A 25,247-nucleotide genomic window follows, 5' to 3' on the forward strand; every position below is an offset into this window, starting at 1 on the left:
CGGGGCCCGAGTCCAAGCGGCTCGGGTGCACCAGAACCTGCAGCGCCAGCTGCGTAATGACCCCTTCCAGCGGTGCCAGCTGCACAGGCTGCTCTGCTACTGCCCAGGCAGCCAGGCCCAAGGCATGCAGCACGGCTTCCTGCTGCGCGACCCCTGTGACTGCCTGGACACCCGGCGCGCTCTGCTAGAACTGCTGGGCAGAGTCCAGGAGGCTGAGCGTCCGCACCTGGGAGAGTTTGAGGCCGACTCGCAAGGTGTACTGTGGCAGCGAGTCTGGGTACTGCAGGAGAGTGGGCAGCTGCAGGTGGGCTGCGCACGCGTCCTACCCACCTTAGAGCCCCCGCTGCATCCAGTGGTGCCCCACCTCCTCAGCTCGGTGGTCTTCCGGGACCTGGACACTGCCAGGGCTATTTTAGAGACGGTAAGATTTTTTTTTTTCCCTTCAGGATGGCATCTGGATCCTCCACACCAGAACTGGACCAAGCAGTTTGCTGTCCAGCAGGCTGACCTGTAATGAACTTCCTTCCCTCCTTAGTTTGTTTATTCCTGTTCACAGATCAGTTAGTGGAGACATCCTGTATGCCAGGCTCTGCGTTAGGCACTGGCTCTTTCGAGATTCTTATCTGAAGGAACTTCCAAGCTGACACAGAACATATCCTAACACCAAGCAATGCCATGCTTGCTGTGGTGCATACAGAAAGTATCCCAGCAGGAGTGGAGAGGGGCTAGGAACCGGAGGATAATGACAGCGAGGTAATTTTCCTTGGTAGTGGCTGCCATTCAGGGATCTTGGGGTGTAGAGGAAAGGACACCAGTTTGGAGTGTAAGAAACTTAGGCATAAATAGCCTTCCTCCTCAGTAGCTGTGGGCCTTGTACCCTCACTCCACCTGTGTGTTTCCTCCTTTCCTCCACACCCGTTTGTCTTTCAGGGTTCTTGTCAATGATTAAGGAAACAGGTGAGTCACAGCTTCATTGAAAGAGACTGAAGACTGACCACAGGTGGGATCTGGGGCATGCAGACTGGCCCACTGACCTGTGATTCATCAGCCTTATGTGACAGGGTTGCAGAGTGGGTAAGAGTGCAAAGTCATTCACCTGGGGTTGAGTTCAATCTCTGGCATTTATAGGTGCTTTCAATAAGTTTCTCCAGTGCTCTTTGCCTCAGTCACCTTGGTTCACAAGACGAGAGTAATCCTAGTACCACTCTTACAAAGTTATCTTAGAGATTGGCTAGCTTCATATTGTGAAGCACTTGGAAGATCTCCTTTTCCAATAAGCACAGAAATAAGTAGGGTCTGGGCCTCGTGTGGAGGTGTGGTGAGCATGGGATAGAGCACTGCACAGCTAAGGACTTAGAATTCTCAGGCAGACACTGCTCTGCCAGCCTTGCAATTTTCACAGCTCCCTGAGCTGTTAGGACAGGACAGAAACACACTGCTCATTTACCAACTTGCCACCCTCTGTTCCAGGAGGGGCCTGTGGTTCCACTCTGACTGAGTTATACTGCCCTGTAAGTATGGGTCTTGACCAATGCAGGATGTGTGTGATCCAGAGAATCGAGCCTTTTTAAGCCTCAGTTACCCATTACAAAACTATGGTGGCCAGCCTGTCCCAGCTTCAGGATACCAGGAGTTTCATATGCCTGGTGTGGCCCTTGGTTTAATGTAGGCCTAGTCTTGGGCAACTACAAAAACCCCAGTGCTTGCTGCTGATGGATACCCATTGTATTGCAGTGTACGTCCTCTATTCCGGAAGCCCAGGCAGTTCTTGATGTGGTTGACAAGTGCCCAAGGCAGGTCCAAAGAGGAAAGTTCCCAGTCATTGCCATCGAAGGACTGGATGCCACTGGTAAGAGACTTTGTAGTTACAGACAATGGCATTCACTGTTCAGTTGTGGAAAAAAAGAAGTTCTTCTGAAACAGAACTTCATACAGAGCCTTGATCTGGCTGTACTGTACAGCAGGTGCTGGACTAGGCAGGCCATAAGGCTGGCCTCCCCAGGGGACACCATGCGGACAGGGCAAGTTCTGACAACAAGGCTAGTCAGGGGACAGGTGCAGGGAAGGCGCTCCAGAAAGAGAAGTGGCCTGGACACTGGTGCACAGACGTGACCCGCATGGTGTGCCCAGGAACCCCAGGCAGTTCAGAGGACAATCTTGGGAAAAATGTGGAAGAACAAGGAAATGGAGGAGGAAAAGCCTTCTGAGCTGCACAGATCTCACGACTCGTGTCTGCAGTGAGACTCGGATGCCCAAGGGGAAGAAGTGTGGCTTCTGGGGCAGACAGGGGTGGAGAAGAGGAGGCTGAGCTTGTAGAACACTAGCACCCGTGGGGCCTGGCATGAGGACCAGCTTCAGGATACCAGGAGTGTCATATGCCTGGTGTGGCCCTTCCTTGTCAACTTAAGGGCACACACTTATCCTAATAGCATCACAGTAGTGTCCAGTGGGGCCCTGTGTCATGACCAAATGGACTGTGGTGCAGGTGGAGGGCTGGCTTTGACTGTCCTGGTTCCCTCTGAGTGATCCGGAGGAGAAGCAGTGGCTTTGGACTTCTGATGGCCATCTGTCACTCGTTGGGTGTGCCCGCTCTGCTGGATCCAGTCCCAGTTATGCGGGAGTCACACAAAATCTCAACAGCATCAGTCCTGCAGCCAGTGCAGGCTCTGCTCATTTGTTTTATACTTAAAGCTAATTTAGATTCTGTGGGGTTAAAAAAGGTCCAAATATTTAACATCAGCACTCACGTGCGTGCATGAAAAACTCATGAGCAGAGAGCGCCTTGGGGAGACAAGGAGGGTTCTCTTGTCACCAGTGCATTCTGGGTCCAGGCCCATCAGCAGGGTGTTTGGGTAATTTGCTACTTTTCTCTAGTACCAGTTTGCTCCTCTATAAGGTGATTAATCAACACCTATTTTGTAGGGTCCTTGGGAAAATTAGATGCATACTGTGTGTCGAGCTCACAGCTCCTAAAGACACTGACAAATGCTAGGGTTCATCTTATCAACCCAAGAGAAAAATACAATAAAATAAAAGAAATAAACAGTTTGTAATAAATTTTTGAAAACTTAAGTGGAGAGAGAAGAGTGGGGAGGGAGAGAAAAGATGGCTAAGCGTTAGGAGCGCAGAGAAGCCAGCCAACAGTGTCCTGGAGTGGATGACTTTCTTATCCGCACCCATGCTGAGCTCAGCACTGCAGCCAAGGCTTAAGGGATGGGTCCAGGGCAGAGGCTGATGTGAGTACACACCTGCAGCTGTGCAAAGGGGATCAGAAAGAGGCTGAGCAGGGCTGTAACTTTGAGGAAGAACCAAAGTCTAAATCCAGATAGAGCAGCTCCAACGGCCAAGCCCAGGGAGCCACGGCAGGAAGAGTGATAGAGTCAGCGTTGGAACTGGAAGGGGCTTGAGGACGTGGCAGCAGGGGGTGAAGAAGTGAGAAGGGAGGTGGGACCAGGAGAGGCACTGGGGATGCCACATGTGTTCCTCAGCTTCTCTCCATTGTGACCAAAATACCCGGCACACACAATTTCGGGAGAGGTGATTTGTTTTGGCTCATGGCTTCAGAGGCTTTGGTCCATGGTCGGTTGGGTCCATTGCTCTTGGCCAGAGATGAGGCAGAAAGAGCATCATGGTGGCAGAAGGAAAGCTGTTCAGCTCCTGGGAGCTGGGCAATGGAGGGAGAGAGAGACTGAGAGTGAGAGCAAGATGAGAGAGAGAGAGAGAGAGAGAGAGAAGACAGACTGACCCAAGGGCAAGATTCAGCCCCTCAGGGCATGCTCTCAGTGGTCTACTTCCTCTGCCCCTGCCTCACCTCCTAATAGTCCATTCCAATTATTCACCCATCAAATGATGTAGGCAGAGCCCCAGGTCCAAACCTTTCCTAAAAGCCCCACTTCCTAACACTGCTGCACGGGGAAGAGGCCTCAAACGCAGGGAACTGTGGGGGACTTCCCAGGTCCAGACCACAGCACTGTGCCTGGGTCATTCCTCAAGACAGGTCAGATGTGGGTGGCAGGGGTGAAGAGAAGCACGGGCCAGGAATAAAGGAGCACGTGAAAGGAGCTCTGGTATCAGGAGCCTGCAGACCCAAGTTCATCATTAATTCATAAAAATGAAGATCATTTTTTTTCCTTCCAGATATTCTAATGCCAAGCAGAGGAATCCTAAGTTCCTCTCAGCCTGCAACTTTATATAAAATACCCTAGTGTGAGATAGCCTCCTTTCAATGACAGATTGAAATAATTATTTTGCTTCTTGATGTTAATGTGAACCTTGTGATACTACAGGGGCTGTGTCAAAAATGTGATGTCTTTTGTTTGTGACTTGCAGGTAAGACCACGGTGACCCAGGCAGTCTCCAAGTCTCTCAGGGCTGTCCTCTTACACTCACCACCCTCTTGCATTGGCCAATGGAGGAAAACCTTTGATGATGAACCAACTATTATTAAAAGAGCATTTTACTCTTTGGGCAATTACATTGTGGCTTCTGAAATAGCTAAGGCATCTGCCAAGTCTCCTGTGATCGTAGACAGGTGTGTATAAAGCTTCCTTGAATCAGGCATTTTCTCCCCGACATGTGTGGGGTGTGGTGGGGAACATGCAACACCCTATTGTGTTAATCAAGTGAAAATTGTGTTAAGATTATAATAGCAACCGTGTCTGTCATTTATTAATTGCTTATACCAGTCATGGCATTTGGCACAGAACTTGCATACATTTTAGTGACATCTGGATCAGTAACTTGGGTAGAAAGATATCAGATGTTATCCCCAATTAACTGATTAGAAACAGACCCTAGAAAGGTTGAATAACTGGCCAGTGAATGAGAAGTCTGGGCTTCGCCTCTCTGTGCTTTTAGTGGTTCATTTGTTCATTGACTGATTCAACAAAGATTTATTGGACACCTAACGTGTGCTAAAGACTTCTTAGACCAAAAGATTTAGGGTAAATGAGATCGTCAGTACACTGCTTCTGTGGAGCAAAGTGACAAGTTGCAGAAGACAGTGACCACGTGGGCAGAAATGTGAGGTGATCTCAGAGAACGTAAATATGAGGAAGAGGGTAAATCAAGGTAACATGACACTGAAAACCTCCAAACTCCCCAGTAGGTATGGCGCAGAGGGCCTGCCTCAGAAGGCATCTCTCAACAGTGATCAAAAAGAGTCAGGTGTGAAATTTCCAGGGGTGCAGAATGATCATGTAAGCCAGAGGCTGACATATTCAGGGATCAAAGGGAGGCCCGTGTGCTGAAACACAGCCTGTGAGGCCGGCTTTCTGGAAGGACAGAAGGAAAATGTGGGGCAGGTCACGGGGAAGTGTGAATTTTATTCTTAGTGGGGAATTATCTGAAGAATTTAGATATGGGAGTGGCATGAACTGATATTTTAAAGTTTGTACATATAAATAATAGCTTTAAAATGCAGTAAAAATGGACAAAAGCTATATAGCAAGGGGTACTGAGTTTAACAATGTCTCAACACGGAGTATAGAAATTGCAACCACACTAAGATGCCATTTTGCTCCCAGGAGTTTGGTAAAGACCTGGGTTGGAGAAGACACAGATCCATGGGAACTCATGTGTGGGGCTGACCAGAGATGGACACTGGTGTTGTCCCGTGCAGAACAGGTTGAGGAGATGTAGCAGAGGGGAAGGTTGCTGCCATTCACTGGAGGAACACTCTCCAGAGTTTATTTCAGCATCATTTATACTATCAAAAAGTTTGAAAAGCCAAAAGCCCACCAATATAGAAAGGAAAATACTGGCATATTTGTAAAATGGAATATCATGTGGCAATATACACAAGGGTAATGCATCACTGTGCACAGATTACAAAACCATAATGTTAAATGCAAAAAAAAAATCACATTGCAGAAATATGCTCAGCAGAATGCATGTGAAATAATACTGTAGAGTATGGAGAGATGAAGGAATGTTGAGCACTGAATTTAAGAGAGCCATATTCCTATGTGCAGAGAGAAATGTGGTTGCCAATGTGTCTAGAAGGGCTTCATTTGTGATGTATTATTTCTTTACATTACTCAAGTATTCATTTTACTGCTTTCTGTGCAATTTTAGTTGTTTTTGAATCTAAGCAATTTCATTTAAGCAATTCAATACGTATTAAGAAGGGCATTAATAATAAATGTAAATCCCAAGGAATTTCAGGAAGTGAGCCTATCAAATAACCTGAACCCTGGGTTATGGTTTAGCTATTTGGTGTCCCCCCCAAAAGTTTGTGCGTAAGACAATGCAAGAAAGTTTTGAGGTGAACTGATTGGGTTATGAGACCCTTAACTTAATCATTGCATTATCCCCTGATGGGGATTAATTGGGTAGTGACTGTAGGCAGTGGGGGTATGATTGAAGAAAGTGGTCCCCAAGGGCTTGCCTTTGGGGTATATTTTTTACCTGGTGAGCAAGACTCTCTCTCTACCTCCTGGTGCAGAGACTGACCATTCCCAAGGAATAGAGTTAGCCAACTACAGACTGAGACCTCTGAAACCATGATTCTCAGATAAAGTTTGCCTCCTCTAAAACTGTCCTGGTCACAGCAGTGAAAAAGCTGACTAAAACACCTGGTCAAGAATGGGAGCCTTGCTGCACCCCATAAATCTGCTCCTTCTCCACCTGAACATGGTCCATTCTCCTGCCCAGTAGTAGCCACTCTCCCGATAGCATCTACCACATATTGTTTTTTTCTGTTCTTGAACTGCCTATGAATGCAACGCTACGTCAAATGCTATTTGCATTCAGTTTTTTTTTCACACCACCTTGTGTTTGTGAGGTCTCCGTCTGGTAATGAACTTTCACACACCTTTGCTGCAATGTACATGCGATTCTGATGCATAGGTTTCCGGGAGAGGAACGGCAGGGGCATGGCGTTGAGGTGTATTCAGCTTTCGTAGGTATGGAACAAAGTTTCTAGAGTGGTGGAAACAACTTACAGCCTCATCTTGTCCCACAGGAGGGTCTGAGCCCTCCCTTGGGAGCCCCCCTCACCCACAGTTAGTACAGCCTGACTCTGCTCTAGCCTTTCTGCTGGTTCATGTTGGGAAGCTGGTAGTTACAGCCGCTTTGCTGCACCAGGGAAGAGACTTCCTACTCCTTTCTTGAAATGATATCTTTCTCTGTGCTTTTTGGTATATTGGAAATATTTCATAAAGAGATCACCCAGATGGTTTTTAAGAATAAAGGATGTGGTGGTACCATGAGGATGAGAGGGAAACGGCAAGTTTAGCCTGAAACTGTGGCTTCTCGTCTCAGCTACGGTGGCAGCTTGGGGTATTACTTTGGTGGTGGGGGATGGTGGGCTGGGTGGGGTTGGGTGGGGGTGTTTTAATTGTTTCCAAGTTGGCAAGTATGAGGAATGCTAGAAGAAATGGCAAAAGCTGTGGAGTCTTGTTCCTCTTTGGGACACTTACCTGGGCGACACCTTTGCCTCATTGCCAACTTGCCCAGTGTTAGCATATCTACAGTCATTCCCTGGTATGAATTCCCTGGGGGAAGACTAAAATTTTCCTGCAGACCATGACTTCAGGTGGGGCATATTTTCCTTGGTGCCCTGGGTGCTGAATCAATACCTGCAGTGGAGGCAGGTACTCATGCCCTCCGTCTCTTGGTTTGCTGATCTGTCAAAGCGGTATATTATACGCCCTCCCCTGCCTGCCCTCAAGGCCCGTGATGCATAGCAGTGAGTTGATTCATGAGCAGGGTCTCTGACACTAGCAAATCACTCTAAAAATAGACAGCATGATTCTAAAGCCATGTGTGATGTATTGGCCAAGGGTTCTGGGTTTGTGCTTCCCCTGATGGTGGGATCCAGAACGCCAAATAGTGCAAAGAGTGGAGGTGATGTCCAGGGGCATGATTATTTTAAAAGCACAGCAGGGCTGTCAGCGAGAGAACTCTATAGAAAACAGGCTTTAATTCCATTTCTCTGCTTTGTGTCCCTGGCTTGTCTGCAATTTAGTTCTTGTCAGAGGAAAAGCAAAAAGCAGTTCTCTGTTGTCTGAGTGGGTTTGTCCATGTTTAAATATTCTGAAATCAATTTTTTAGGTAGCACCTTCCTCTGGCTGGATGATGTGTGGGTAGAGGTTGCTCAAGACTTCTATGGTAAAGGAGTCTTGTTGAATTATCAGCCTTTGTCTTCATACTGAGCATTTCACTCAGAGAACACGGAGTGTGCAGATGCCTGTGGTAGTCTGGGCGACAAGACCTGTCTGCTTGCCTGGCACTGACGGGCAGTCAGATGCCTGGAGGCTCGGGGTCCAGCCCAGGGTTCCCTGGATGGGCACGTTCAGTGTGAATAGCACAGGAGACCTGACTGTCCAGAGTTTGCCCAAGACACAGCACTCGACTAAAATGAAAGGCCCACAGGTCTGTTCTATTGGCCCTCACCCCAGCACAGTACCAGCACCCTGTGGGCAAGCCCCGTGCAGTAGCCTCCGCTCACGGCAGGGGACAGTGGTAATCGAGTAAGGGCAACCTCACGGAGAGCCCACTCATCATTGCTCTTGTTTTCAAACTGTTTTGTGATTTTTGATAGAACTCAGTTTTACTTACCTTGCTGCATCACCCTGGGGGCCCGCAGGCCAGCCCTGGGTTCCTTGTGCTGACCAGCTGATCCCTGGGCGCTACTTGACATCTGGCGGGTTCAGGAACTCACGGCTGCTTTTCTTCTCAGGTTCTGGCACAGCACAGCCACCTATGGCATAGCCACTGAGTTGAGTGGGGGTCTGCAGCACCTGCCTCCTGCCCACCACCCCGTATACCAGTGGCCAGGGGACCTGCTCAAGCCTGACCTTGTCCTGCTGCTCACCATGAGTCCTGAGGAGAGGGCACAGAGGCTGCGGGACCGGGGCCTGGAGCAGACCAGAGAAGAGGCTGAACTTGAGGCCAACAGCGTATTTCGTCAGAAGTAGGTGTCCCTGGGGCAAGGCAAGTGGTGGGCATCCCTGCAAGGACTGAGCCAGAATTGGCACTGGCTTTAGGCGCATGGAGAAAGTGACTGTGTCTCGTGTTTCCAAAGTAGAGGCAGTGCCCTGAGCTGCATCAGGCCCCGTGGGCAGGCCCCGTACCGTGGGGCTACAGCTAAAAGTCCACTGACTGGAGATCAGACCATGCCGCTTGTCCTGGCTGTGCCAGGAACAGCACCAGCCTGGGTAAGACAGTGAGGTGTCCGTGCCTCGGTTTCCCAGTCTGGATATGATGGGCATAGCGCAGAGTGCCTACCCTGCGTCAGGCGGTTTACCTACATCTGGGTGCAGTTCTCCCACAGCCTCCCTCGAGAGGCCACATCTGCCTTATGTTAACAGTTTACAAAACCAAGGCTCAAAGGATTAAATGATTTGTCTACATTTCCGTACTATTAAGTAGTAAAACTGGGATTAGAGTCAAGATCTTTGTGCCTTCAAAGACAGTGTTTGTTTTGATCAGAGGGTTATGAGCACCGCGGCGAAGAGTCCAGACAGGCCTGCGGCATCACGGTCAAGTGTGGCTCCGTCTCCAGCCCTGGTTCTGGAGGCGAAAACCAAAGTAGCTTAAACAGATGAACAGTGATGTCATTGTCATCACACAGTAGTGTCACCCTACAGAGAATAAAAATAACTGTGCTGCATGTGAAGCTATCATGCCCAGCAATTTGCATTTATACAAATTCCATTAAGCCTCTTTACAAACTCCTGACAGAGGTATTATTTCAGCACTTATCACACAAATGACCCGGCCAGAACAGGGGATGTGACAGGCTGATGTAGCTAGTAGGTGGCATAGCAGATGCTCCAGCTCCAGGCCCCGTCTTAACCACTGTGCCACAGAGCCTGTGATAAACAGACACTGGCCACGTAGGCACCTCGCTGCAGCTGACCGGAAAGGAGAGATGATAGGGGACCCTGGCAGGAGCTGTGCCCTCCACTCAAGTGCTGGAAGAGTTAAGTTCAGGCAGCGACTGTGCAGAGGACTCTGGCCCCTGTGAAGATCTTCCAGGGAACAGACTGGGAGAAATTGGCCATTGGCCTCTTTGAGCTTTGGTTTCTTTTTCTGCAGAACAGTGATAAAGATGGTTCCTCCCCTTAGGCTACTTTGCGTATTAAATGAGAAGAACTGGGCAGAATGCTAATGTTTGGCAGATGATAAGTAGTCAATAAATGCTAGCTGTTAGACATTATTGCTAAGTTGTCATTTATTAAGCAAAATGCATTTACCGTTATCTGTGGGCAAAAGCTAGCGGCTCAGGGGAGCTGGGAGGTGAATGAGGAGGCACTTGGCCTCATGTGGTTATTATCATGGTACAGAGTCTCTCTGCAGGGAGAGCTGTGCCAGGAACCAGGCTGATGCTTCCTTCTGCCTGTCCCCAGGGTGGAGGTGTCCTACCGACGGATGGAGAATCCCGGCTGCCTCGAGGTTGACGCCAGCCCCTCAAGAGAGAAGGTCCTGCAGACCGTTTTGGGCCTGATCCGAAACACTTTTCAGGACTTGTAGGTCTCTGGTCAGGTGCCCCATCTCAGCAGAGTAGGTGTCGGCCTGGTAGATCCAGGGCTGCGCTTGACAGGCAGCTCCCACTTCACGTTGCCCAGGTATATTGTGTGACAGAAAACGGGAGACTGGGCATTTTATTTGACTCCAGCCGTTTATTTGCCTGAAGGCCCTGACAAGCTTGTGCCTGGTGGGGCTCCACAGGGACTGGCGATTTCCTTCTGCCATGTTCTCAGAACATGTTTTCAACTCCGTCACTGTCAAACTTCTCCAAGATGGATCTTATCCAGAAAGTATCAGGTGTGCAGAAGCCACCAGGAAGCTCTTCACAGCAGCAGCAGAGAGCCCAGCAGCCCCTTCTGACGAACACCTATGTCCCTACAACCTCACCTGTCATGACTTTCAGGTCTGGAGGCACTACGTCTCCGTCAGCCATGCCTTTCCACACAACACACCGGTTCACGGCCATTCCTACAGAGCTGTTTGTGCTGGGGGACATTCGCAGAGCAGGCAGCAACCTTGTGCCTGAGGCTCCGAGCCCCTTGGATAGAACCCTGGGTTCACACTCAGCGTTGAACAGGAAGGTGATGAGCCAAGCTGCTCTCGCTGCAGACACTCCAGCCTTCTGTGCGTTCCTTGTTTCCATCCCCTTCCCTTCCTTTGAAATATGGCTCTGAATGTAATGAGCAGTCTGCAAGGAGCTGGTTGCCTTTCACTTAGCCAATCCAGCAATTTATTTATATTGATGTTTACATTATGTGTTTCCTCAGTGTAGGAGCTATGAGTCACTAATTAAAATTGGAGTCAAGAAGCTAAATGCAATGTTTGTTGTGTATTTTCATTACACAAATTTAATTTATCTTTCCCAGTGAGCACAGTGCATCCTGGAATGGGTTTTCTTAGTAAATTATCTTGCACTTGAATGTCTTGTGATTGCACATGGAATCAGCTTTGAGATCTGCTTGGCTACAAGACAGTAGCTGAGGAAAGGGGGACTTAATAGCTCTGTGGCCTTGGCTGAGTCACGGAACATCAATAGTCTGTGTTACTTGATCTGAAGAGGGACAGACATTTTTGGTCAGAAAGAGATGCTTGAACCAGATGAGGACCTAAAATTCCTTCCAGTTCTAAGGTAGAAGAATTTGAAAATTATTTCATCCTGTCTACGATTTCTTAAGAAAACTTTACCCCCAAATAATTAAATGTAAGGCCTTACCAGTTTTATCATATGGCATCTTTAATTATAATCCAGTTTAGTAGCAACATCATGCTATTTTTCAAATGAACTATAGATAATCTATACACAGTGTATTTATTCAAATAGATTATACAATTGGTTTCAATTGAAAATATTCTTAAAGCTGATGAATAGAATTAGTGCTCTTTGCAGTGTAATATCCAACTATATTTTGATTTTATTTACTTTAAACATTTCAAAAGTTTTTGCTGGAAACCTAGAAAAACAATTACCTAATGCTTTGTTTATATCTCTTGCAAATGAATAAAATTGCTATGGTTTTCTCAGCTGTGCTGTGGTCATGGGTGCATTTGTCCAAAAAGGTACCCACGGTTTCCCTCCAAATGCTGTGTAGCTCTTGAGATCAAGGAAATTGGATGGCGTGTGTTGGTAGTGACATGGAATTTGTGATCAAGGGGCTTCCAGATGAGAGGTGAGTGATCATATTATTTTAAACACTATTTCTTCATTATAAATAGTAAAAGAATTTTTTATTATGCGTTCTTTGATGATTTCTTTTAGATAAGACAGCACCTCCTGTCCCCAAACTGATGACAAGTAATCGTTTGCCTGGCTCTGCTCCCTGCGAGTGGGGCACTGCTCCCATTCTCCTGATAGGACATATGTTGTCCCCAACATCAATTCTCCCTTCCCTCCATAGTAGCAGAATTTTAGGAGGGTCTGTGGTGGCTGAGAGGGCAGAGCACCTTCCCTTTCAGCTCGATGAGGTCAGCTGGCTAGGTTCTTGCCGGGAGCAGAAGGACAGAGATATGGCAGGATGGGGCCCTTTAATTTAACTTATCCTGCTGGCTCTATTCAGGGGTGGTAGTGAGCCCTGTAGAGACCAGGGGTTGAGGAGGACACTGCAGAGAGGTGAAGCTGCATGTCTGCGCTGCCACCCAGCCTGGCCCACCTTGGGCTTCTATGTGGGACGAGCATGCTCCTGCCTGCTACCAGCCATTCTTGGGGTGGTGCTGCAGTCCGGCTGCAGCAAAATAATGGGGGGCGGGGGTGACGAGCAACTTGTGTACATTGATACAGCAGGAGTGGGAGCCGTTTATTGTAGGACCGGAGGGGTATATATACATTACACACAGCTTATCTTAATTAACATAAACTAGATACAGCAGTCAACCAATAAGGAATCTCCACACTTAATGGCTCGCTGGCGCCACCTCACAAACCACTCCCTCTGCAAAATGCCAGGTGCCATCTTGACTTGTTTACAGACCTTTACAGGGTGGGTTTCTGACCCACACAGGTGCATCTACGTCCTTTCATCTTTTGCAACAAGAACCTGGAACAAGCCCACTAACATATGGGACTGTTTTAAAAAAGCCATGAGATATTCAATGCTCTTGTCCAAGAACAATAATGATATCAATCAATCATACACAGTTATTGTTGGATTGGCTCCTGTGAGCTTACTTCATGGGTCTTGTGGATTTTCCTTCCCCTGTGTCTGTGAATGGAGAGCCAGGAGAGAAGGAACCATGACCCTTGGCTGTGTAAAGGCCATTGTGCCCAGTACTGTGGCTGGCACAAAGTTAGCAGTCAGTTCTGTGTCCTGGACAGAGCGACCTAGAGAATTAGAACATGCTACGGAGTGCTAATTGTGTGGCTCAAACAATATGGCAAGGACTGCTTAAAAACTCTTTTGAAATCAAGAGCCACATCCCAGGCCTCTTTTTGTCTCTCACACGTACAAGGAATTCGAACATTTTGGGTCAATTCAATAGTCCCCAACTCTGTGCCTTAGAGTTAGCTGCACAAGTTTTTACAAGACTGATACCAGGACTCCACACAACACCTAGGTCACGTGTCTGGCTGTGGTGTGTGGATGTGGGTATGTGGATGTGGGTGCGTGTGTTGGGGGTGCTCGAGTCCAGAAAGGGAGCCATGTGTTGAGGTGGCAGAACAAGTTCACCAGTCAGGACGGCTACGGCTCTCCCTGACGCTTCATGGGAGACAGACACCCTCCTGACTTGTTTAGAGCCTCATGATCCAGAGCTGTCTCTCTCATCCCTTATTGTACAGAAAATCTAATGTGCTCATTTACTGTGTTACCTTATTTGGAAATAAGGTTTTGCTATGTATTCAAGTTAAGGTGAGTCCTACTAGATTAAAGTGAGCCCTAAGCTATCATGACTAGTGTCCTTGAAATAAGGAAGGATGAGCCAGAGACACAGCAAGGACCATCCCGAGGAAGGGGCACAGGTGGTAAGGACATGGCTGAAAGTCAGCACCACCAGATGACAACCTCCTATAAAGTGGAGAGGCAAGGAAGGGCCCTACCCATAGTCTCCGAGGAAGCACATCCCTACTCACACCTGGATTTTGAACTTCCAGTTTTCAGAACTATTAGAGGGTAATTTCTGTTGTTTTAACTTACTCAGTTTGGGGCACTTTTTCATGGTAGAACTAGGAAGCTGCAGTCACATGCCACATAACAATGTTTTGGTTAATAACGGTGGTCCTCTAAGGGAGGGCGGCCTAGTGACATGGTACCACTTTAGTTGTGAGTGCACTCTGTGATGTTCATACAGTGAGGAAACCAGCTAGTGGTCATTGTTCAGAATGTAACCCGTCCCTAAGCCATTCCTGAAGGTGACCCAATAGCTAAAATACTGAAACAAAAATATCAAGAGAAAACCTTGGAGGCAGCTGGAGAAAAACCACTGGCTATGAATATGTATATGGTGACAAAGAACCCTAGAAACTATGGAGGAGACAGTGGAGAAGATCTCCCAATTTCTGAGAGGAAAAGATATCCAACTAGAGTCCTATGTCCAGTAAAAATGACCTACAGAAATGATGGTGAGGTCAAGGCATTTTTAGAGAAAAAGAGAAAATCAAGGCAGTTACCCACATATAATGTTCTCTACTAAAGTGGATGCTATGGTATATTATAAGCATGACCATCTGATTCACCAAAATACCTTAGATTTTGAGCCCCACTTTTGAGTTGCTGAAATAGATATCTGCTATGGACTGAGAATGTGTATCCTCCCAAAACTCATATGCAGAAGCCCTCTTAGAAACTGTAGCTAGAGACTAGGTCTTCAGGAGGAAGCTGGGTTACAGCGGGTCCTAAGTGAGGCTCTGTTCCCATCAGCTTAGGGCCTGGGTAAGGACAGCCCTGGCCTGTACCCACGCACACGCTTTCCTCTCCCTCCCTCTCCCCTCTGCATGAACAGGAGGTCTTGTGGGCACATGGTGAGATGGTCACTGTCGTCTCAGAACTAAGAGATGAAGCCCCATGAGAAATGGTACCTAGCTGGCACCTTGGTCCTGGGCCTTCCATGTCTGTGGAAGCGGCTCAGCCTGGGGTGTTTTGTTCTGGCAGCCTTCAGTGACTCATCCAGTGTCTTTTATTTAAAACAACTTCTTCCTTAGTGCAGCAGTTATTTTTGTTAGTGAATGGGAAACTCAACTAGTCTCATCCTTTACTTGTGGAAAAGCAGGCTGGGCTGGCTCCGGAAGGCCTGGTCTTCCACACTGAAGGTCCACTCGGATACAGTACTTTCCCTCCACCTTCTAGGAGAAACTGTGAAACATCTTAAAAATGTTTAGACTCTGGGATCATTTTGGAATGTACATCAAGAAAAGAATCAGTAGTACATATGAGATGTTTTATTCCACATGTATCACATCTTCAAATAATTAGGTTTATGTATAGGTACAATCTATTTTATATATTTAATTTTAATATATACTGGTTAAATATGTCAGGCTAAATTCTTTTGATAGAATGCTAAGCACCTAAGTATCCAAAAATGCCTTCTCAGTTGTAACCAGCGATTTTATTGCTTCTTCTTTATTTAAAAATTTTCCATATTTTATACAATAATATGGAGAAACTGAAATGGCAGGTTTATGGCTATATAAATGGCATTCAAAGAACTTCAGACCTTTAAAATGTATGATTTGATCTATTTTGACACAGGTACAGTCTCACAACAGCCTTGGTGGAGTCAAGACAGGCTGCCCCATCTCCCCAGGAAAGCCCGTGGGCTCTCTGTACCACCCTAAGCCTCCCTGATCTTTGCAACCTCAGGGCAAAGTGGGGTCAATTTCATGGTAGATTCATTTGTGTTTTCTGGGGTTTTCTGTAAATGGAATTGTCTAATATGTGCTCTTTGCTCTTTTTTTTTTTTTTAACATGACTTCCACCAAATATCAGCACAGGCATTTTGAGATCCATCCATGTTTGTGAATTGATAATCCATTTTTTTTTTCTGTGTAATGTTCCATTTCTAGGACTTATCACCATTAACCTGTTACTGGGCATTTGGGTTGGATCCACATTTTAATTGTTGCAGATAAATCCACTTTGGACACTGTGTACATTTATGTTTTCATCTAGCAATTTATCCTCTGAGTGTCTTTCTTTAACATTTGCTGGTGATGAATTCATTCAGTTCTTTTATATATATGAAAAGCCTGTGTTTTCCCTTAGGTTTTAAAAGGTATTTTCACTTGGCTTAAAATTATAGGTTCCATGACTTTTTGTGGTAGTAGTGGCCGTTATTGTTTTTGATACTTCATGTCAGTTGCTATGTAATAGTAGGGTTCATTTTGGATATGATGTACAAGCATGGGAGTTTCCTGAGTGCCTACATAAAGGTATGGTTCAATGTCGTCTCACTTTCATGGTCTGATGGGAAATCTGCTGTCGTCCTTGTCTTTGTTCCTCAGTACATAACCTGTTTTATGTATCTGGTTGCTTTCTGTTTATTACTGGTTTGAATAATTTGATTAAGATGCTCCTTGGCTTAATTCATTTATGTATTTGTGTTTTGTTCTTTCTGTTCAGTAGGCTTATAGTTCTCATTAATTTTTTTGGAAATTTTTTCTTTCATTTTTCAGATTTTTTTGGGGGGGGGTGGTTCACCCTTTCATTTATTTCCTTCTTGGGGATACATTGCTTAAAAATCTCCTACAGCTCACTGATATTGTTTTCATTAGAACACTATACTCTTTTGCCCTGTGTTTCTTTTTGATAGATTTCATTGCCACGTCTCCATGTTCTTTGGCAGCTTCTCACCTGAGGCTAATCACTTTAGAGTACGTTTCTCTCAGATACTGAGAAGTCAGATTTTGAGATACTATGAAAGAGAGGAAACATTGAAGCAGCATTTAAAAAATTACTAAACCAAAAAGCCTTCAACCTAGAATTGAATATGACGTATATATCACCTACTTCTTTGTTTATATTTCTTAAATTTGTGGAATGTAGTATTGATAACAGTTTTCACATCTATGTTTGCAAATTCTAGTATTGTTGTCAGTTTTGAGTTATTTTCATTGATTTTTCTTCCTATCCTTAGTCATTTTTCCTGTTATTGTTTTCTTTCTCCCCGAATCTGGTATATTTGGTTGGCTATAATACATTTTGAATTCTATCTTGTTAGGCAATGGATGTTTTGATTTTCTATTACAACTCTGAAGCTTTGTTTTACATTGTGGTTTAGTTTTTGGAAAGTGATTGATCCTTTTTTTGTTTTTTTTTGTATTGCATTTAAGAATCATTAGATGGAACCATTCAATCTAGAATTAGTGACTTCCCACTACTGTAGGACTATTTGTGGGCTCCACCAGATCCCCAGTGGTTTTTGATGTTTTGTGGTCTGGCCAGTGAAGACAGGCTCTGTACCTGGCCTGTGAAATGCTGGGCTCTCTCCTCCAACCTTTGAGGATGTTTTTTTTTTTTTTTTTTTTTTTTTTACCTGAGTTTGGCCCCCAAGATGGCACCTGAATGCCTGCGGCTGAGAGTGTCACTGGACAACTTGGATGTGGGGAAGATGGGGTCATGGTCACACTACTCTGTTTCCTCCTGGATGGGGACTGCCCTGATGGCTGAGGTTGTTGAGATTTGGTCTCCTAGCCCTTCTTGACTAACTGGGTCTCAGCTCAGGTCTCCATGGTGTTGGGATCTCTTGACCTCCATCTTCCATCCAGCCCTTGCTGGTTGGGGTGGTTCGCTCTCTCCCTGTGCTCTGTGTCACCTCACACAGCCCCTGTCAGGTCTATCACCATCAGCCCCTCCTCCCTGGGGCTGGCAAACTTTAAGGGTGCATTCAAAGGGCAGGGAACTGTGGGTGGTCCAAGAAGCAGCTGCCAGGGTGCCTGTGCTTTATCACTGCACACGGCCTGGTTAGTGTGGGTGTGGCTGGGCTCCAGGCTGACTCAGGGAGGCTGGCATGGGTGCCTGGGGGACAGATGAGGGCTTCTGTCTGTTCCAGACAAACACTGGAGAGAGGAAATTGGAGATCACGGGTCTCACCAACTTCATTTTCCCTTTGGCAATTAATGGAGCACTGTTGCTTTGCCCTGTGTAACTTGTCCTAATCAGTCAGATGCTTTGGCCCAGGGATTCACACAAGTGAACTGATTTTAAGATGCTTGTAGGTAGAAAATAAATACAAAGCCTCTCATTGGGGCCTGCATATTTCATGAGGAGATCACGGCTGGTCCACATCTCTTGCAGCTTTTCATTGTTGATCTCCTATTTCTTTAAGCAAGTTAAATGCTTAGGACATTTCTGTGGAAAACCTGTAGCAAATGCCATTTGATTCAATTGCTGGCTTTGATTTAGCAATGCCAGGCTTTTCCTCTTTTGGTTTGATGAGCCTGTAAACCGATTCCATCCAGAAGGACCTCATGTCATGGCCACTAGAGGGAGGCAGAGGGCTACCTTTACTCTTTGCTGTCTTGCAGGGATAATCACTTCCCTCATTACACACAAACTGCTGGAAAAACAACAGTGGTTCCTTTCATTTTTATTTAAATGTCTGCTTTAATGGGAAAACAAAGGACAAAACAGGGAACATTTCTAGGTCAAAGTAGCAAATCTTTAAAAGTAGCTAATTTCTTGCTTCAAGAATTCTAAGTACAGCCTTGGGGTCAGAAAAATAGTCAAAGAAAGACCTTAGTGATCATAGAGCTCAATCTCTTTCTTTAATAGTTGTGGAAAATGAGGCCCAGAGAGGGACCTGCCCTGCTAAGGGTCATATAATTTGTCAGGAGCAGATGCATGTAAGAAGATAAATAAATTCTGCAATTTTTTCCAGTGCTCTTTATAATGCAGTATGTTATATCTGCGTATCTGATGCAGCAAATGTTATCTATCAGATGCACATGTGTTTACATATATATTTATATGCATATGCACGTGTGCATATTTTCTTCCTCATGAAGTTTACGGGTTGAGATCTGGTATTAAACAGCCTTCTGGGATTTTAATATGTCCTGTTCGCTTGCTCTTAAAATGTCACCATCCCAGGTCCCCTCATTATGTTGCCCTAGCTGCAAGTGGTACTGTTCATGGTGGATATGGCTAATGGATTCTGCAAGGTCCAAATTCTTGTAATTATTGGGCCTTCATCAAAATCCCCTGCCTTAGAAAGCACATTGTAAACTTTCCTGTGGAATTTCCAACATTTTTATTAACATGCATGATATTAATGGTTGTGCTTATTTTGCCATAATTGAGTGTGTGCCCCATGTCTCTAAAATAAGAAGGAATTCAAGGGAGCTGTTGAGTTCCACTGTTGGCTGAGCCTGCTGTTAGCTATTGCAAAGTTAATGTATTCTGCACTCATCTTCAAGATAGGGAGGATTTTCTGAGTTCTAATTGGTGGGGAGTCAAGTAGCTCCTGTTCATCACAATGTCTAATTCAGCACTCACCACAGACCTGTGGGGGAGTGAAGACCCTTCTAACTTAGAGATGAGAAGCACCTGCATTCCTCTATCGTGGTTGAAGTGAAAAACAGTATCAACAAACGCAAACTTACTTGAGGTCATCAGTATTTTTTTAACATTTCTGTAGTAAAAAAAAATCATGCAGTTTTTCCTGTGCCTCCAAAAAGCCAGACAACTACCTCTGGGCTCCTTTATTGAAGAGAGTTCTCATCAGAAGCAAGTGTTGGGGTTGAGGTTAGGGTTCAGGTTAGGGAACTTGGAGACACGTTTGTAAAGTGAAATGTGAGCAGAACTGTGGTGGTGGTCGATCTTTTAATTAAAAACTATTAACATTTCCTCTTTTATGTACATAAGGATGACATGATGAATGAAGAAACTCCCTCCCAGTCTCAGGTAGATGTAAGCATCTTTCCCAACAAAGCCTGATGAGACCTTGGGAGGCTCTTTGTTTCTGACCTTTAGTTCTTGTACTTGCAAAGTAAGAGCACATGCCCAGAGGACCAGAGGACCCTTCATTCTAGAGGGCTGTGACTTCAGCTGCGTAACAATTGAGATTCACTTATAGTCCTAAATCCCTAATAATTTCTAATGGATTATAACCCAGGGCATGTGATTTTTGTGCCATTTTATGGGGGCTCCAGCAACTGGGGAAAGTTTGGCATTTGTGTGCTGTGTATTCCAAAGTGCATCCATTGCCACAAAACTTTAAGTCAATCAGTATTTTGTAAGGAGTCCCTTTAAATTCCACAGGGGCATCCAAGGAAGCGGCCACTTCTCTTTCTCTCTCAGTCCCCGTGGTGCCCTTGACTTGCCATGGGAGCTAACTGCAGTAGTTTCTCCCCTGGTATCTGCTGGCCTGGTACTCGCCTGCCCCCTACAGTCTGTTCCATAAACAGCATCCAATGCAAACTTGACCAGACTTGTTCATGGTGGATATGGCTAATGATCTATTCCCCAACTTGTTCTTCACAGGAAGGGCTTCATTCAGGTCTCCAGTTAGCACTGGTCTTAAGAGCAGCCCATGACTCAGTCTAAAATAATGCCTTTCTTCTGTCTCTTTAGCTCAGTCTATGTCCGTGTCTGTCCCTCTTGTATCTGAACTCAGCCTATCACCAGGACAGCCGCTATCTCTACACCCACAGCACACGCCTCCTGTCCATGTCTCCCCATCTCTATGCTGTGTGTTCACCTTATTCCTGCACTAAAGTGAGCACTCCGTGAGGTCAGAGACTTTGTTCTGCTCACTGTTATAGTTCATTTTCCAGAATAGTGCCTGGCAGAGGATGGGCGCTCAGTAAGAACCTGCCAAACAATGAACACACTGCTGCATGTGGGCTGGCCTGAGCTGAGATGGGGATTTGGGCTCTCTCGCTCTGTGTAACTTCAAGGGACTTTTGTTTTCTCATCTCTAACTTAGAAGGGTCTTCACTCCCCCACAGGTCTGTGATGAGTGCTGAATTAGACACTGGTGATGAACAGGAGCTACTTCTGTCCCCACCAGAAAAGTCTCCAGGGCCTGCTCCCTCCCTCTTCCTCCTGTCTTAGGGAGCACACCTACACTGGCAAGTGTTTCTGGCCTCCAAGGGAAGGACACCGTGACTCTTCACTGCTGCGGTATCTTGAGCGTTGGCAAATGGAGCCCCCAGCCGTGGAAGATCCCACGAGAGCAGAGGCTCCTCAATGTGATTTTGAAGGACGGTATCAATGGAAAGCAGATTTACTCAGGAGTTAAGTGGGGTGATGGTAAATATATATTTCCAAAGTCAAAAATAATGGTGTGTTAGTATCCAATTTTATTAGTAGGCATTAGAAGAGTTAAGAACTGCACTTTGGCCAGCTAGGTGGTGTTGGCTCAAGTCTACACCACCGACCAACAAACTGACCCTCACTTACAAATTAAAACCTTCAGAATGGCTGCTTTCCATTTGTTGTTAAAAACCAAGCACAGTCCCAATGGGGAGGTTATCGACTCTAGCCTACACCCACAGCAGCACCAGGCACCTCAAGTTCCACAAAGTCGCTGTGCTTGTTCCTGGACTCAACTCCCATCGTCTCCTGTCTCTGAGGCTGCTCGGCCAGCCTGTGGTCTAGCAGCTGGTAAATGGAGGCTCTGGACGAGCGGAGGCTGGAGTCACTGTGCTGCGGTGTCCAGGGGATGGCAGAGCCAGTACTGCAGACTGCTCTGTGGCGACGTGGAAGGACAGATGCAGGCGTAAAGGCAGGAGATGCAGACGTGACAATGTTGGATTTGTAGAGCTCCTCTTGTTCACATGTGTTCTCATCGGAGTCCCGGAACCGAGTTCACACTGTCCATCATGTGAGTCTGCATTCTATTTTCTCCAAGACCCGGGTCAAATGTACTTTTGACTTTAAAGTAGTCATTTTTGACAGACTAAAGTCTTCCTGGCAGATCCGACCATTTTATAGTATTTCCCAGAAGATCTCTGATTCTCCAGGTCCATATATATGAATTATCTATAGTGCAGTTAAATGTCACAAAGTCATACAAGCCTTTTTAATTAATAGGATTCATAAGTGCTCACTGGAAGTCGTGCGATGAAATCCATTTTTTCCCACTTGACATTTATGCAGCACTCTTTAACATTTAAAATATATTATCTCATTTTATTGTCACAACAAGTCTGAGAACTAGTTGAGTGGGAGAGATATTTTCTCCCTTTCTCTTTCCTTCCTTGCTTCCTCTCTTCCTTTGAAATGGAAAGTTAAAAGATACTTGATATGATAAAGTGCTGGAATTTGAGTGGCCTGGTTCTAAAAATAAAAGGGTACATTTTGTATCTATCAAAATTAATGCATTTTTAAAGAAAGCAAAGTTTGCTTGCTGAACAGTCCAAGAGAGAGCAACCCCTGCCGCAGGTGGGACTAGGTACCAGCCTTAAATGGAAAGCTTCTTGATAAAATGTAACAAGAGTCTTTAAAACATGTTTACCTCAGGACATAAAAATCATATTTATAAAAAATCCCTAAAGACATAATTAGAACTACAATAAAAGGTTACTAATACAAAAAAATTATCCCAGCATTATTTATAGGGGAGTAGGAGAATGCTTACCAAGCTCCTATGTAAGGATGGGATGGTCACACGGTCGTGGGCAGAGGATGGTCACGGCGGTCACGGGCACAGGGCACGACCCGGGGTGCGGGGGCTGACTGTACCGGGTTGGTTGGAGGTAACAGCACCTGCTGGCTTCCACCATCACATCAGTGGGATGGAGTCTCAGGACGTGGGACCTGGCTGAGGGAGTGGGTCCCTGGGGGTGCCTTGGGGCTATATCTTGCCCCTTCCCTTTCCTCCCTCTGCTTCCTGGCTGCCAGGAGGCGGGCACCGGGGCTCTATTACGCCTTTCTGCCCAACGTGCTGCTTCACCTCAGAGCCAGAGGCAATGGAGCCCAGACACCACGGACTGGAGCCATGAACCCAAACCCCGCTCTCCTCCCTGAAGGGCTCTGCCCAGATGTTTCTGTCTCAGTAGCAGAAAGCTGACACGGACAGTGACGCTGTTCTCCCTGTTCCACTGGTCGGAAAACCGAGGGGAGAGGTTAAGTCACCTGCTCAAGCCCAGGTACCCACTGACTGGTGGAACTGGTTATGTTAGTTATGGGAAACGGGGTGAATGTTCAGAGGCTCTGTAACCTTAGGGATCACCCCAAAGGTTTTTCAGCTCTCAGGGGCCTGCAGGAGCTCATTTGTGGAAGGTCCTGTGCCCCAGGAGCTCATCTCCTCTCCTGTTTGCTGGCCGCCTGTGTCTCTGAGGACCCCAGACGGCACCTTCGGCTGTTGGTTCTCTCAGAAGCCTCCCAGTGAAGGAGGAGCCACAACAGGGCTCCAGGCCTGTCAGCCTGGTGCCCGCGGCTCTCCCTGGAGGCTGGGATCTTGCCACAGTAGGCCACAGGAGGTTTGTCTCCAGGAGCCCGGGGCACACCCTGGGTCCTGCTGTGGCTCCTGCTGCACCCCTGGCTGCAGGTGCCCCTCCTCTGGGCGGCCTCTGGGGTGGCTGTCGGGGTTCTCAGGGGGGTGGTGGACAACACCACCTCTAATAGCTCCCTTACTGCCACGTCTCCTGTGTCCAGCTGCCACTCTCAGCCCAGCTCTGCCCCCAAACCTTCCTTCGCCCTGTCTCCTCTGTCCTTGGTTTCTGGGAGCCATGACCCTGCTCCCTGGAGTCTGAGATGCTCCCCTTTCCTTTGGGAATTTCAGGCACCCACTTGCTGTCCCTCCTCTGACATGGCCCGGGACTCTCTTTGCTCTTCTCCCTTCCTCCCACCTCTGCTCTGTTTGAGCTGGACGCCATCTCTTAACTGGGGCTGGACCCACCACACCAATCCATCTGCTTCTCAGCCACTGGCACAATGGCTCCCACAGGAGCCCCACTCGTTACTGCCCTCCCTGACTCCCCTCTGCCCACGTCCCAGCTGGAGTCTTGCACAGGGGATGTGTGTGGTCAGCACAGAAGGTCCTCATTCCCATCCTGCTGGACCTGCCCTTCCATACTCAGTGCCGGGCCTTCCTCCTCCTCCCCACCATCCTCCTTTCAACTCCTCACGTGAGAACACGATCTTCTCCAGCCACCTGGGCCCACTCTGCCTGTCTTCCTGTAGATTTTCAGAACATGGTAGCTCCCAGTTTAACCTTTGACAGCCTTGGTCTCATATCTATTTATTCTTTTCAAAATGTCTGTCTTTCTGTGAAATAGCACATGCATAGACTCAAACTTAAGAGAGCTTAAAAGTTATGTAAACAAAAAAGAGTCCCCTCCCAGGACCTCAGGCCTTCTCAGGGCTGGTACTGGCCGTTACTAGTTGCCCTATGTGCAGAAAGTGTTCATGAGCAAAAGGAGAATGCATGCTCTTTTCTTAATGTGATTGGTAAGCACATGCAGCTTTCAGTGCATATTTCTCTATTTTTCTGTTTTCACTTAAAATACGGGTTAGGAAAATGTATCTTGGACATTTTTCATGAGACAAGATACCTTTGTTCATTTTCACAATATGCTGTGTTTCACTTTAGGTAAATCATAATGTATTTAATGGATTCTTTGCTGCTGAGAATCATCAGTGTGTGTTTGAGTGTGTCTGTGTGTGTGTGCACACCTGCACTTCTGCAACCTTGTGAATGATCTGGAGAATAAAGGCCCGAAGAAGTGACTGTGGAATCAAAGCATACATTTATTTTGTTCATTTCTAATTTCTTCAAAATGGATCACTTTGGGATCCCCAATGGTTACCAATTTAGCCACACCAACAATGTATAATGCTTTCCTGTTTAATTTTCATGGTGTCTTCACATATTCTGCTGATTATCCTACTGGGGCTTTGGTTTTTGGAATACTGATCTGTCAGATTTCTTTGTGTGTTTATGTGTCAGTCCTGTGTCCTATGTACCGTACATATTCTTTCAGTTTTCTTTTCCTGAAAAAGTGTTGCCTTTTTATATCTTCAAGTGTCTTACTGGTTCTTAATCACTTCTGACTTGCATGCTTTGCTGAGGAAGTTTTCCCGACTCTAAGATAACTTTTCCTGGCAATGCTGGGCATAGAACCCAAGGCCCCATGTGTGCTAGGCAAGTGCTCTACCACAGAGCCACACACCCAGCAGATAATTTATTTTAGTCCTGTTTTTCTTCTGGCTTGCAATTTTACTTCTATTTCTATTTTGTAATCCATCTGAAATTATTTTGGTGCTAAGATACATGTTGATTTTTCTCTTCTCCCATCTTGTGAGCTATTTTGATAATAAGAGCTGCAGTTTGCATTTGAAATCTACTGAATACATGATAAAATATTTGGCAGTAAATATTCAACTGATTAGCTG

At 46.3% G+C, this 25,247-nt stretch overlaps 1 protein-coding gene across 1 annotated transcript; it reads left to right on the forward strand.

Annotated features, from left to right (window-relative positions):
• Nucleotide 1: 1 nt before the first annotated feature.
• Cmpk2 (cytidine/uridine monophosphate kinase 2) lies at nt 2–11,997 on the forward strand (the record flags this gene model as incomplete). Its single annotated transcript, XM_015479442.2, has 5 exons — nt 2–421; nt 1,735–1,849; nt 4,330–4,531; nt 8,684–8,917; nt 10,356–11,997. Coding segments are annotated over 5 exons (1,095 nt in total), but the record flags the coding sequence as incomplete, so codon positions are not given.
• Nucleotides 11,998–25,247: the final 13,250 nt, after the last annotated feature.

The sequence above is a fragment of the Marmota marmota genome, unplaced genomic scaffold (assembly GCF_001458135.2).
Source record: "Marmota marmota marmota unplaced genomic scaffold, marMar, whole genome shotgun sequence".
Classification (NCBI taxonomy): domain Eukaryota; kingdom Metazoa; phylum Chordata; class Mammalia; order Rodentia; family Sciuridae; genus Marmota; species Marmota marmota.